The sequence below is a fragment of the Lutjanus erythropterus genome, chromosome 2, assembly GCF_056507025.1.
Source record: "Lutjanus erythropterus isolate fLutEry1 chromosome 2, fLutEry1.hap2, whole genome shotgun sequence".
In the NCBI taxonomy this organism is placed as follows: domain Eukaryota; kingdom Metazoa; phylum Chordata; class Actinopteri; order Lutjaniformes; family Lutjanidae; genus Lutjanus; species Lutjanus erythropterus.
In genome coordinates this window covers 17,628,929-17,644,046 of record NC_139318.1, presented here as the reverse complement: position 1 = coordinate 17,644,046, position 15,118 = coordinate 17,628,929, and the positions used below count along the sequence as shown (strand labels likewise).

At 41.8% G+C, this 15,118-nt stretch overlaps 1 protein-coding gene across 4 annotated transcripts in view; it reads left to right on the top strand.

Moving 5' to 3' along the window:
• Window positions 1-15,118, top strand: part of plxna1b (plexin A1b) — a 255,750-nt gene that overhangs the window by 211,301 nt on the left and 29,331 nt on the right. For 2 of the 4 annotated variants that reach the window (XM_084730314.1, XM_084730297.1), the window contains exons 17-21: window positions 2,965-3,058; window positions 4,838-5,074; window positions 7,755-7,898; window positions 9,605-9,839; window positions 14,358-14,500. In XM_084730314.1, coding sequence (XP_084586440.1) covers window positions 2,965-3,058; window positions 4,838-5,074; window positions 7,755-7,898; window positions 9,605-9,839; window positions 14,358-14,500 — 853 coding nt within the window. Of the gene's footprint in view, window positions 1-2,964; window positions 3,059-4,837; window positions 5,075-7,754; window positions 7,899-9,604; window positions 9,840-14,357; window positions 14,507-15,118 lie in introns of all 4 variants that reach the window. The other 2 variants (XM_084730306.1, XM_084730289.1) reach the window with 1 other exon arrangement.

Here is a 15,118-nt window from a genome sequence, read left to right as displayed (position 1 = left end):
TAGTATGCCTTTAAAGCAACACTGACTTCTGTACTTCATATTCCAGATATTTATTTGGGAGTATCACCTCTGAGGACAGCCAACATTAGATTATTCCACCAGACACATTCTCTGTTCAGATAGTGTAACAATCCTCTACTCCATCATCACAGGGGGTTGAGGTGAAAATGGGAGCCGCGTTTAAAAACTCTGCAGGGAGACACAGTCTCTCGTCATGCCAAAGAGGTTTGAGCAGATGAGAAGTCTCGTTTGGAACAGGATGAATAAAAAGGTTGAGGGATTGTGAGGGGAAACGGGAATGAAAGTGTTGGCTCCAGCCTTAGGGGGGAAATAACCTCAGCACTCGGCTTGTGTTTGGTGTTTCGCTCAGCGCTCCCAGAAGAGGAGGTGCATGGTTTTCTGAGCCAATCACGCCTTTATTTACCAAGCTATTTTGTCGCCATGTCCCCTTCGATGACCCTTTTGCCTCAGCTATTGCAAACAGCCTCTCTTGTCCAAAACACAAATCTGACATGACTTAGACATGTTCACCACCATTCAGGAAGAGGTTCTTTGGCTAACAACACAGACACATCACACTGCAGAGATTGCATGACATCCCACCTTGTTTACACAGTGCAGTACAATACACACAGTACATCATATAGTGTAAACTGTATATGTGGAGAAAATTCTTATCGTCTCACTGAGCTACCTCCCTGGAGTGTTGCCACATATTGATACAAATCTGATTTACTCTTTGCTCTGTTATTTCACCAACAAATGAGCAACTCTATGTAAATATCCTGAATTCTTTTGTCTGCTCAGTTGTTACACCAGACTCAGTTCCCCACTTCCAGCATCTGTTGCCCTTTCTTTAGCCTCTCAAAAGCCCTATGCACGATTTTGCCCTCGTTCTGCTAGCAGCTAGCTCCTTAGCCTTTCCGAGAGCCACTTAAACCATAAGGCCTTTGACTCGCCTCACCTTCCTGCCTCAGATACCAGCTCCATCTGGCCTCATGACGGTCAGTGTTCTTTGTATAGTCGTTTCTTCTGATGAGACTTTCAAAGCTAAAAAGCACTTCTCTGAATGGTGTTGGAGTATGGGCCCAAAGAAAGACTTGATCATGGGTAATGTGATCAATACATCCATCGTGCATGCAGCTCTATACATGTATATGATTATATGTTTAAGTACCATGATTTACTGTGTGCTTAATTGTTTTTAATTTTGACGTGGACTCTTGGAAGATTAGCCAATGGCTAAAAGAGATCCAAATAAAATCAAATCTTGAGACGTGAGTTGACACCATTTTAGTGTCCACCAAGACTGTGGGTTGTGTCTGTCCTTTGTTTCAGCTGCAAATCCAGAGACTCTCAGTCTCCTCTGGTGACAGGTGCAGGTGGTGATAACTTCTTGCAGTGGTGGAAATTCAGTAAAGTTCTAACAGTGAGGATTGGTCCTTTGAAATCATAGCTAAATAACTGAGTTCTTAAATTACAAAATAACACAGTATGTTACTCAAAAAAGAACCAAAAATCAATCTGAGCACTTAAACAGCTTCCTTTGTAACATGTTAGCCCAAACATTTTCCACTAGAGGTGCAATGATTAGTCAGTTAACCAAGTGTTTGTCAACTATTAAATTAAATGCGACTGTTTTGATAATAGAGTAATCATTTTGCATCATTTTTAATAAAAAATGTGCAATTTCCCCTAATTTAGCTTCTCAAATGTGAGTTTTTTCTGTTTTATTTAGTCCTCTATGATAGTAAACTGACCATCTATGTTTTGTGGAAAAAACAAGGTATTTTAGGACATCACATTGGACAGTGATCAACATTTTTTGACATTTTATGGACAAAAAATAACTAATTATTTAAATGAGAAATTGAATGACAGATTAAATGATAATGAAAATAAGCAGTAGTTGCAGCCCTACTTTCAGCCACAAAGTAGATATAATGTGAAACTGAGTGAACTGCAAGTCCTCAGCTATCACTGCTAAAAGAGAAACCCCACCAGAGCCTCTGAAATGGTCGATATTCTTGAAAATATCTTTCTTATAAAGCTTTTCAACACTTGAACAATGATACAGAATATACTCTTTTTTGGTGTATCATTCCCCGTTTGAAACTTAGCAAAATACCAGGCGGTGTATCGTTTGTGTAATATGTTTGGGGGTTTTTTTTGTTCATCGTGCCAGTGGTGACTCATAGGCACCAGGCTTCGAGCCTCGCCTTAGCCCACTCCAGTTTTTAGGTTGTATGCTAACTTATTTAGCTGCTGTCAGAACACCTCACGTCAGATAAAGTTCAGCCTCTCAGGCCAGCAGAAGCTGTCGAGATGGCAGTGTGGAGGGAAAGGGACTCTCACCCATATTACCCATGTCTCTGCTGGTCAGCGTCACATAGACCTGAATAGGTCACAGGTGTAAAGGTTACAGGGAGCACGTCAGATCACTGACAGCGGTGCATTCGCTGTGTGTATCTCATGCGGTGCAACTTTGATACACCCTGAAAATATCTCCCCTGGCTTTTGAGAGGCACTGAGGAGAGGCCAAACACTCCGGCTCTCACGAGTGATGCTACACATTCGCTTATTCTTCCCTGCAGCCTCCATATCGGTTTAAAGAAGCTTTTAACATTCATGCGAGGGCTTTAGCATCACTATCATTACCTGAAAATGGGCTTCCATGAATAAGCAGGCGAAAGGCTACAGGAGGAGCGAGCATTAATGGTAAATCGCCAACTGGAGGGCCCTCTTGGCTCCCACAGAGAACAGATTTATTAACATTTATCTGTACTGATAGGCCTGTTGAATAGTGTATGCTCTTGGACCCTACTAGAAAAAAAAGCAGGAGATACATGAATACGTGACACAAAAGTGCACATAGGATTATTTTATTTCCTTAGCACCATTGTATAATTGTGTTTGTCTTGATTTTCTCTACAATAAGTTTTGTTGTCTTCTTGTGTTTTTAAGCGGAGGAACCATGTTGACCATTACTGGAACCAATCTGGCCACCATCAAGGAGCCCAAAATGAGAGCCAAGTATGGAGCTGCCAAGTCAGAGAATGTAAGTGGTCAGATGCAGACGCCCACACACAGTTTTTATTGACAAAACAAAAAAAAAGCAGTGACTTGACTTGGCAAGTGAGACAGAGTGAGACCAATATAGACACACAGGTGTGTCTCTCTGCAGTCTCCCTCTCCCCTCTCTCTGTGGAAAAACTGATTTTTCAGACGATACACACACACACACTCCTGGGACACATACAGAGACGCACACACCTGACCTGCCGGTCAACCAGCCAAGGGCCCATTTTCTGTTTGTTTTTGATGTTGAATTTCCTTTTAGCAGTTTAACCTTTGAAATGTCAACCAGCAATAAAGCGGCTCCGGCAAATCCCCCTCTCTTCACCTAGCACCACGGGGCTCAGCTAACCTTTCTGCCGCTCTTAGCTGAAAGTAAAAATATCCCCTTCTTTTTCCTTTGTCCCCCTCTCTGCAGTCTATTTTTTTTTACTTTGCTTGGTTAATGTTTCTATTGACCTATAAACACAGTTTTGTTCTGTGTCTGTGTGATTTGACACCCTCTGTGTGTGTGCGAGCGTGTTAGTATGTGACATATAGAGCATAATGTAAGGCTGTAACTTGCTGTGAAACTATGCAAAGGTCTCCTCAGCCGTGCTGTGTTGTTGTTAGCAGCTACTGGCTGACCTCTCCTGTTTCTCTGCGTGTCATTACAGTCTAATTTGTTCTTCCCTGACTGATTTAAGTGTCGAAGCCCACAGGGGATTTCCAGATGATATCAACACTGATTACAACACTGATGTTATTAAGCCAGCCTCTTCCTCATTATGTCATTACCGAGACATTTAATCACTCATATCACATAACCCTGTTTCAGCCATCATATATACCGTTGATTAGTCAAGCTAATCTTTTAGGTATGAAAATGCACCTTTTTTGAAGGGATAGGTTGACTTCTTTTTAATTTGGGGTTGTATGAGGTACTTATCAATAACCAGTGTATTATCTACAGTAGATGTAGTCAGCAAAGGGGCACAAGTACTGAAGCTAAGCACTATACTGCTGTGGATAGGGTCAGGAAAAATACAAAAGGTATTTTAGCCACTTTAATAAGGTCTTTCTTTAAAAAAAAAAAAACATTTCAGTTCAAGTCTATGCTGTATTATCATCACTTCTCCTTGTCACCAAACAGCCTTTTCTTTGGGAAACTGCTGTTATACAAGCCAATTCCTGGTCTTTCTCTCCTCACTCCCTTACAGTGGTAGAAACAGCAACTTCGGTGTTCTGCTACGTAAAATTACTGATATCATCCATGGAGTTTGGTTTGTTTGGAGAGTGTGATATTTGTCCTATATGACAGCAGTTTCTCATCAAAAAAGTTTGTCTGATGGCAAAGTAAAGTGGTGAAAATATTCTAAATACAGCGTATGTTTAAACTTATATTGGATTTTTTGGGAGGACCTTTTTGAAATGGCTAAAATACCTTTTGTTACTGACCCTGTCCACAGCATTACATTGCTTAGCGTCCATACTGTTACTCTGTGCTTCTCCAACCTGGGGATGTGCTGACTGGAATCTACTGTAGCTAATACACTACCTATGACTAACTGCCTCATATAACCTCACATTAAATGATCTAAACTGTCCCTTGAATTTATTGCTAACACTGCAAACAGTATAGAAAAGTTGTTAGATTGGAAATTAAATCACTTCGTCCAATTTGATTTAATTGTTTATCATAATTTTTTTCTTGTGTTCTCATTTTCTCCTTTTCTTTTCTCTTGTCCTCACTCCTTTCTCCTTCTCTGTCTCCCCTCTGTAGAACTGCACGGTTGTTAACAACACCGTGATGGTGTGTCTGGCGCCCTCTGTGGCTGGGTCTGACAAAGGCTTCTCCGAGGCAGGCAGCAGCCCTGATGAGATTGGCTTTGTCATGGATGATGTTCGTTCTGTGTTGGTGGTAAATGAGACGTTCAGCTACCACCCGGACCCCGTGTTCGAACCCCTGAGCCCCTCTGGCATGCTGGAGCTGAAGCCCAGCTCACCACTCATACTCAAGGTAAATTGCCTCGTGCTCTTTGCATTGATCTGTTTTGGCCTTGTCTTACCTGGCTTTGCTTTACATTCATCACCTCCTTTCTCTCTATATTCTTTTCTTGACTTTGCTTCTCTCTTTGTCTTGTTTTCTTCTCCTTTCTCCCTTCTTGCATCACCTTTCTCAGTTTATTCCCGCTGCCTGTCCTCTTTCACATAATAGACCTTGCATGGATGGGAAAAAAGGGGTTCTTATGTCTGAGTGAAGAATGTCAGGATGGAGTTTTTGGTGGTTTTGCATCAAAGCTCTTTTTATATCAAAGGTTACTCCATAAAGATGTGGAAAAAATGTCTTAAAATGCACTAGGACTTCAGGACAAAAGGAGGTTAGCTAAGTGTTAGTAGTCAGTTGACACAGTAGAAGAGCAGTAATAGCAGATAGCAGGTTTCCAGCAATGTTGAGTATTGTCAGCACTATAAAAGCTCAATCTCACAAATGGTTATTTTAGAAAATGCTGCAGCGACCTCCCAGTCAGCGTTCAACACAGCTGATAAGACGCTGACAGGCATTTGAAATGATTTCCTCCAACCATTCCTGTACAGACACTTAAACTCCCTCCTTCCTCTTCCTTTGAGAGTTTTTCTTTCAACGCAGCCATTTTTCAGATGTGACTCAACCTTGAAAGATGTTATTTCTTCGCCTGCTGTCTCCAATGGGGTTTGGAGACCTTTAAGAGAAAAAAAAGTGGCTTCTAAAACGACCCCCCCTTTAAAATCAGGTGCAAAGGAAAATAATGTTTATAAAGTGGACCCATGCCTTGCCATGCCACATGCTCAAATTTCTATCAGATAACTTCTGAAGAGAGACTTCATAGCCATGTTTACTCTGAGCCATAAGAGGCAGCACGCGTTTGAATCCGGAGTGCATTTATAAAGGCTTTGTCCCACCCACCCACGCTGTCTTTTGTCATTTCACCTCTCCCCTTGAACTTCAAAGCCTCAGGAGCGAGAGCGAAAATTATCATGCAATTTCATGGAAAACGAAAGCCTTTTTTCTCTTGGCCAATCAGGGTGGAGTTTTTAGAAATGAAGAAGAATCACGCCTGTAACTTTAAATATGATTCTATAATGAAAAGCTCTGATTGCCCCACTGTGCTCCGGGTGAAGTATTGCAGGAATAAGCGCCACAGAAATGGCATCCTATTAAATAATTGTGGAGAAATTAGACGTTCATCGAGATTTTGCAGCAATTAGTTGCTTGCCTTCTGCAAAGCATGGTGGATTGGGATGAGGAGGGGTAGGTGAAGGTAGTGGAAGAGAAGAGAAAGCAGATTTCTGTAGGATTTATTAATTATATCTGCCAACACCCTTATGCAACTAATATATTTTTACAGTCCTTGTGTGTGCCAGCCCTCAACCACCAGATCTGGATCTTACTAATATAATAGCAGGTTGTCTAAATTTAGTAAAAGTTAAATTTTTTACTCAAGAGTGATGTCATAGATTTGGTAATTAGTTAGGAAAAGTAGAGCAGGAGTCTCACATTTTGCTTCTTAAAACACTGTTTTACTAAAGGAAAAAAAAGGTAGATTCTGTTGAAATCATAATCAATATTTCAATGTTTGTACACATTTTAAAGGGGTAGGTCAAATTATTTGAAGTGATTTGATTAGTATGAGGTGTAAACATATTAAGCACAGCAGATGGCGGTCGGCACGCACTCACTTTGGAGAAGCAGGAGTGCAACATGGAAGATGTACTGCTGTGGACATGGTCAGTATTTAAAAAAAAAAATACTTTAGCCACTTAAAAAAAGGTCCACCCAGAAAAAATTGATATCAGTTATGTGAACACTCTATTTAGAACATTGTCGTCACTTTACTTTGCCATCACACAGCCTTTTCCAACAGGAAACTGCTGTTTTACAAGCCAAATATTGCTCTCTCCAAACCAACCAAACTCCTCAAGGAAAAACGTTAATTTTACAAGAGTTGCTGGTCTACCGTGATTCACAGAAGTCACACAGTAACACAAACAAACTAACAGATCAAGGCAGCGGTACTCATGATCTCCTGTGTTCTGCAAGATAAAATTATTATTTTCATTAAACAGTCTGGTTGGTTTGGAGAGAGCGAAATATTTATTTACATAAAAAAAGGTTTCTCATCAGAAAAGGCTGTCTGATGGCAAGGTAAAGTGGTGAAAATATTTTAAATATTCTGTACACTTAAATTGAAATTGATGTATTTTTTTGTTGTGGTGACTAAAGTATGTGTTGTTGCTAACCTTGTCCACAGTAGTAGATTGCTTATCTTTCATGCTGGTACTCCTCTTGCTTCTCCAAACTGATGTCAGCCACCATCTACAGTAGGTAACACACTGACCATAAGTACCTCATACAACCCCACTTCAAATAATCTGAACTATCATTTTAACTCACGGTTTGGTCAGTTTCTATGAGAGGTATCATCTGGCAGCATCAAGCAGAAGCACTGTTGCTATAGTTACCTGCAGTTTAAGGTACATAGCACGCTGTTGACGGGTACCTGCCAGCCAATCAGAAACACGTTTTTTACAACAGCAAAAATCACAGTCAGAGTGAATCCCTTTCCATTTATACTCAATGATTATTATTCTATTTGTGTGGACCACCTCAGACTCAGACCTCATGTAAGTAACCAAAGTGTTTGTGCGTCTGTTTCCAGGGCCGCAACCTAATTCCTTCCGCCCCAGGAAACGCTAAGCTGAACTACACAGTGCTGATTGGGGAGACGCCCTGTGTTCTCACCCTGTCTGAGAGCCAGCTGCTGTGTGAATGGCCCAACCTGACCGGAGAACACAAAGTCACTGTAAGTCAAACTTTTCGTACTTGTCTACGATACTGTGTGCTGAGTGTTTTCACATTGTGTGATGTGTCTTTCCTCTTTATGTTAATTTGGTACAGATGTACAAAACCTGAAAATGAGCATCATCACTACATATTTCTATCATAAGTACCTGCTATTTCACCATCCCGCTCAAATTTTTGTCTCACCACCTCTGGAGCATCTGGCTTTCACATTTCTTTCAGCCTCTCAGCCTGTCTTCATCTATACCTCCTGTTCTCTCTGCAGTTTCCGTTGTGCTATTCATCCCCTCTTCTTCCTGCCTTTTCATTCATTCATCTCATTCTTTTCTCCCCATCCATCAGACCTAAATCACTTCAATTACTCCACATTTCTCCTCCCCCATTCATATAGCTGCATGCTTAAAAACACACACACCCTGTCTCTTATACCGTTGGCAGTGTTTGCGACTGTATTTATGTCTTAGAGGCTTTTGATTGGTCTCGTTTGGCTGGCATCCTCCTTGGGATTTGAACAGTATTGATATTCAATAGAGACCAAAAAATGGCTAGTGGGCGTGAGAGGTCTGCGTCTATTTTTACCCTCCTGCATTTGGTATTTCATAGACGTAAGCCAGTTGAAGATGGTATAAAAGGAAAGAAGAAGATGGGGGGGGGGGGTATATCTTAGCAGGTTTTTTATTTACATGTTCTGCAAGCCAGAACTGTTTTGATGTGATATGGTTAAAAGTTGTGTGTGTGTGTGTGACTGTGTATACATGTATGTATTTCACTGGTTCCAAATATAGCCTCGGGGCACAGATGATGCCTCCCCCAACCCAGATATAAGGGTTTGGGGTAGAGTTTTGGCTTGAAGCTTGGTGTGCTGCTATAAATGCAATATGGGATTTTAACATTGGCACCTTGCATAATTTTTTTAGCATTATGCTGGATTTAATATTGTTGCAGCAGGTGTACTCACTACAACTACAAATTATCATCATCTGGAACGGTAGCTCTTGCAGGTGATGATGATTATTATAGGGATTATTCAGATTATTTGAAGTGATTTTGTATGAGATACTCATTGATTGTATTAGTCACAGTAGATGGAGATCAGCATGCCTCCAGTTTGGAGAAGCAGAGAGGAGTACCAGCATGGAGGCTAAGTAATGTGCTTCTGTGGACAGGGTCAGCAGCAAAATGTGTTTTAGCCACCTAAAAAAGGTCCATCTAATAAATCAATACTAGTTTAAGTGTAAGCTATATTAAGGATATTTTCATTGCCTCACTTTAACATCAGCCAGCCTTTCTGAGAGGAACCCACCCTTAAATAAGTGAAATACTGCTGTCTCCACACCCACCCAACCAAACTCTGTAGGCAAAATCAGTGAATTTACTTCGCAAAACACAGAAGTTGCTGTTCTATCCCTCCTTTGATCTCTTAGTTTGTTTATGCTATTGTGTGACTTCTGTGAATCTAAACTAACCCCTTAAAATATCCAACTCACAAGTGGCTAAAATAACTTGTGCTGCTGACTCAGATCACATCAGTTCATTGTTTAGCTTCTGTGCTGTTACTCGTCTCTGTTCTCTGAATGGCATCAACTGTAGCTAATACGCTAACTATCAATAAGTTCCTCATACAACCCCATTTCAAATGATCTGTCTCTCATTCACCTGCTAAACAAGCTAGAGAGTATAACATTTTTGTTTTTGTCTGTCTACTAGGTGCGTGTTGGGGGTTTTGAATACTCGCCAGGGACCTTGCAGATCTACTCAGACAGCCTGCTTACCCTGCCTGCCATCATCGGTATTGGAGGAGGTGGCGGCCTGCTCCTGCTGGTCATCATCGTGGTGCTGATTGCTTATAAGCGGAAGTCACGAGATGCCGACCGCACCCTCAAGCGCCTGCAGCTGCAGATGGACAACCTTGAGTCAAGGGTGGCCCTTGAGTGCAAGGAAGGTGAGTTTGGACAAAATCTGGCCATGACAAGAGTGAGAAGAAGTTACTTTCATACTGCTTGTTTTCTTGTGGTTTCTTTTCATCTTTCTCCCCACTTGGCTCTCTGCATCTTTCTCCCCAAATAACTCCCCTGTCCCCGAATAACTTTCTGTAAATCTCTCCCTCGCTGCAGCTTACCTCAAATGCTGCACAGCTCCCATTCAATAGTCCTATCCATTTCTCTCTCTGCTTCCTCCTTTGCTCTCTATTTCTCCCTCCCTCTCAGTGCCAACTGTCCCCCTGCTGTTAGGTGGCAGCGTTGTGTGTGTGTGTGTGTGTGTGTGTGTGTGTGTGTGTGTGTGTGTGTGTGTGTGTGCATGTGTGGGTGTTGGTGTGTTTCCAGAGGAGTACTTTGATCTGAGCCAGCCACCAGATGTTGGCTCTCCACCCCATGAGAGAGCCGCCTGGCTGGCCTCGCTACCATCCACACTGAGAGCGGGAGGCAAAGATGGAGGTTAGATAGACATGGGGCACAGAGGTGGGAAAGTGAGGGATAGTAAGGAAGGAGGGGTTTTGGCACCGGCTGAAGCAGGGGGAGAGATGGAGGGGAGAGAGACTTACACACCAGTACATTAGCATATATTCATTTGGCAGGAGACAGCGTGGATCCAGTGAGAGCCTACTGATGCTGTTACTGGTTTGTCTGGCAGGAGAGAGAGAAGCAGATGGGGAGAAAGAGAAGGAGAATACTGATAACCATGATCATCAGAATACATTTGTTTTAGAGATCACTGCACTTGTTGCACTGCTTTAGTTAAACCCCAAATATAACTATAACATAAGTTTACTCTAGGTAGTAGACGGGTAGGATATGTTACATGCCTAATCTGTTTGTACCTGCCTTGTTATCAGGGCAAATGCTATAAAATTAACTTTTCTAACTAATCTAGTTCACCCTGTGTGGACAGCAACTGACATTTACAACCTAATAACATATTACAAATTACATGTGAACAAAAAATGACGTAATTCATGAGTTATCAACCAAACATTACTTTTCCGCTGTGTTCATGCCTATATACGGAGCCCCTCTGGTGACATTAGATGAAAAAAAAAAAAATAATGCGTGGCCACGTATTAGTATCTCGTGGCCACGAGATAGTAATGCGTGGCCACACATTACTATCTCGTGGCCACGAGATAATAACGCGTGGCCACAAGATAGTTAATGCGCGGCCACGAGATAATTAATGCGTGGTCGCGAGATAGTAATGCGTGGTCACGAGATAGTTATTGTAGCCATCCCATGCAGACTGTTGGATTTATCATGGACAAGTTTGATTTAATTTCATTTTATTTTAATATAGGAATGAATTACAATGACATACTTCAGTCACTTGTGGCAAGGCATGGAGTAATTCTTAGCGAGAGATTAGGAGCCCCTATGGTGACATTGGATGAAAAAAAAAATAATGCGTGGCCACGCACTACTATCTCGTGGCCACGAGATAATAATGCGTGGCCACGAGATAGTAATGCGTGGCCACGCATTATTTTTTTTTCATCCAATGTCACCAGAGGGGCTCCGTACCTATATGATGTTAATCGACATTCCAAATTGTTCTGACTTCCAAGGGGACATTCACATGATTTTTCCCAGTTGGGAACTCATTTTTCCTAATTTTCTAACACCACATGAATGCAGGATTACTCTCAAAACCCACACAGGCATAGAAATCAGGTGCATGCACGTGATACAAGCACACAGAATGGTATCCGCAAGCAGAAAAGCAGCCCCACAAGGGAACATTTCCACTCTGCATGCACAAAGACAGTCCTGCAAGCACAGGGCGGTGACGAGCGCAAGCTTGACCCTCCCTATGGTCCACACTCGCTTGCTTGTCAAATTGGCTTTTGAGATTTTGGAGGCGCTGATGAAATATACAGTGGCTGACGTCTCTCCTCCTGTCCTCATCTCTCATTAATATCATATTCATAAGTAAATAATGACTGCAAGTTTGAGGCCCCAAAAATGGTGTTCAGGGCAGCCGACAGACAATAACACTGCATGTCAATAAAGAGGGGATATAGACTTTGAAAGGATGTTTAAAATTAACCAGACAATACATCCCGACTCTGTTGTGGGTCGAGCTTCAAAAAGCCCACATCCTACTCTTACCATAATGCAACTTGTCATTTTGTGAGACCATCCTTGTATGATAAATGTAGCCTGGTTCCAGACCTCTAAATTGCTGCCTCCAGGTGGACAAACAGCTGACCAAGAAGAGCTCTGTAGACATGATTAAAAATGGTGACATCGTCTTTCTCCCACTAGGTAGCTTGTTAACTCATACAAAACTTGTGTCAAGCATGCATGAGATTGACACAGTTTACTGATGTTAACTGAGCCAGTCATCTGCTAAGGGGGATGACTTTGTTTTTTTCCAGCTGTCACTCCCCCTGACACTCAAGTCCTCATGTCCTGCTCTTTTGCAATGACACGTGCAATCCCACGTGCAGACACATACACACACACGTAAACTCACACGGCAGGTCAAACAATGATTGGCTGGAGGTGTGTGGCCGTGAGTCCAGGTGTCCCGACCCTGTCTGTCCCCCGCTGTCACCACTGTCTGGAAGACGACAACAGGATGGATGGAGGGAGAGGGGACGGTGCAAGGGAGATAAATAAGGCGGACAACTTGTGAGAGGAGAAAGGGAGGAGGGGAGGTGGACACTGAGGAAGAGATTGATGGGAGGATTATTAGAGAGAGGAAAAATGGTAAGGGATGTGGGTAGTACTAGTGGGAGAAGGAAGTTTGATGTGAGGATATTGGGAGATAAAGAGATAATGCTGGATAAATATTTGGTTGCAGAATAAGAGGACAATGTAGAATGAAAAGAAGGGAAGTGGATTTTTTTTCCCAAGAAAGTCCTGGCCAAGAGACAACAGAAATGTTGCGGGCATGCAAAAATATTGACTTTAAAGATAGATGAAAGAAAAGAAATGGAGAGGAGAGACAGGGTAGGGTGGAGAAAAAGAGGCCGATTAGAGATGCAGAAAGAGATGGATGGCATGAGGGGAGAAAACAGAAAGATGGAGGGATGTAGCAGAGGAGAGACCTCCATAGGGGAGGGAGAGGTGACCTCTAAGATGTCACTTTGAAGAGAAGAAAGAGGGAGAAAAAGAAAGATAGGAAGAGAGGGATAGGGTGACACAAGCCATCTGTTAGTCTGGGCTTTGGCTCGTTATTTGTTTGGGTTGTGTATCCATGTGTTGGTGTATTTTGGATGATGCTATAGGGCACACACACACATTGGAGTTAATGGAACTGTATAGCTTTATATTTCCTCCTCTAGGGAGTTTTATCATTATAAAATACTGCAGAATCAAGGAAGTACAACAAAAGCATTAGCTATATGCACTATTGTATGGGATGTGAGTGAGAGAACAGGTTTGATCCCATTTGTTCCCTCTAGATGTGAACTTGTGAAGCCGCTGGAGTATACAGAATGGGGTCAGAACACACACTCACTGGGAATGGAAAATGTGTAAAAACATTGACACATGCACTCACATAAATCATCTGAGCACTAGGTTATGTGTTCAGCTGTGGGGCAAGACACGAAAAGTGCGTGTGTGACGCTGCAGCTGGAGCGCTGTGAGGTGGCAGCATGTAATATGTGTGTACTCACAGGCTCATGTTCCTGTGTGCAATTCCATCCTGAACTAGCCTCCAGCCACTCAGTACCACAACACTTTTCCTCCTCTATCCTACCTACTTCTCTGTCTTCCCTCCATCTTTCTCTCAGCAGCACAGAGTGAATGCACAGTGCTGCTTTTCACAGTTACTCCTCCACACGCCTCCATCTTTTCCTTAAGTTCACCTGTGTGTGTTGCTTCTTCTTTAAAACATCCTGCTTCTGAAAGTGCAAGAGGTTTGCATTCTTCAGCTCTTTGCATTCTATATTCTATAGATAGACAGATAGATACATAGATAGATAGATAGTATATAACCACTGTTATATAACCCAAATATCACACTCTCTACAATAACCCAACTCCACAGGCTAAATCAAACACTTAACTTTTGTAGAACACAAGGTTCCTGACTACGGCTGCCTCGATCTGTTAGTTGGTTAGTGTTATTCTGTGACTTTAAAAGGATAGTTTGGATTCACTGAAGTCACGCAGTAATACAAACAAATAAACAGATCATGGCAGCATTAGATTGCTTGGCTTGAAGAGAGCCATATTTGGCTTTGAGAATTTTGGCTGGTAATGATCACCTTTGAAGTAAGAATTCCCTGCTTTTACATTCAAATTAATGCTTCTTTACTACTTGTGTAAACCAGTTGATTACATAAAATAATGTTTCTGCCTACATCGTTCCCTCTAAATACACCAATCTTCCGAGATAATACCTCACCTGCACTGTTTTTAATCCTCAGAAATCTGTATATCACTTGAAATTTACAGTAAGACATTCTTCAGGGTATACTGAATATATCAAAACCATTCTCCTGTCCTTTGTGTAGCCTTTGCCGAGCTGCAGACGGACATCCATGAGCTCACCCAGGAGCTGGACGGAGCAGGAATCCCCTTCCTGGACTACCGCACCTACGCCATGAGGGTCCTCTTTCCTGGGATAGAGGACCACCCTGTGCTCAAGGAGATGGAGGTACGGGTCAGTAGAGAGCGCTCCACACACACAAACACACACCAAACCAATGAATGAGAGTTGTTCTGTGAGTGTGTTAGGTATATAATTAGAAATGAACTGTCTGAAGACAGGATTTTAAGGAAGGACTTTGGTGGATAATGTGAAGAAAAAAAGAACCAAATTCATCAACTGTGTGTTAAAAGGAATGTATTTTTTTTAGAATTCAGGAAGTTTAGAAGAATAGTACGCCTGGAAGAAAAAACATAAATCCAGTGGAGATTTTTTTGTTTTGATCTTCTCCTGCATTTTTGATGTTTTTTTCTTCTTCTCCAAACCAATTTCTACAACTGCGAAAGGGTTATTTCTTTTAAAGTTTGTTCTATCTCTGCAAGGGTTTGATCAGTTTAGGATTTAGAAGGCTGACATTTAAACTCCTTACTGAAACCAAAATAAGTGATAATCTCACAGAACTTTAACACCGTTTCTGACAGAGGAAAGAAAAACTCGAGAAGAATCCCAGTAACAGAAAGAAAGTGAGAGTTTTTTCACCAACTGTTTGAAGACATTGATTGAGCGTTCACATTTAGATCATTTTTCACTGGGATTTAAAATGAAATTGAAAGTGAAAATTTTCAT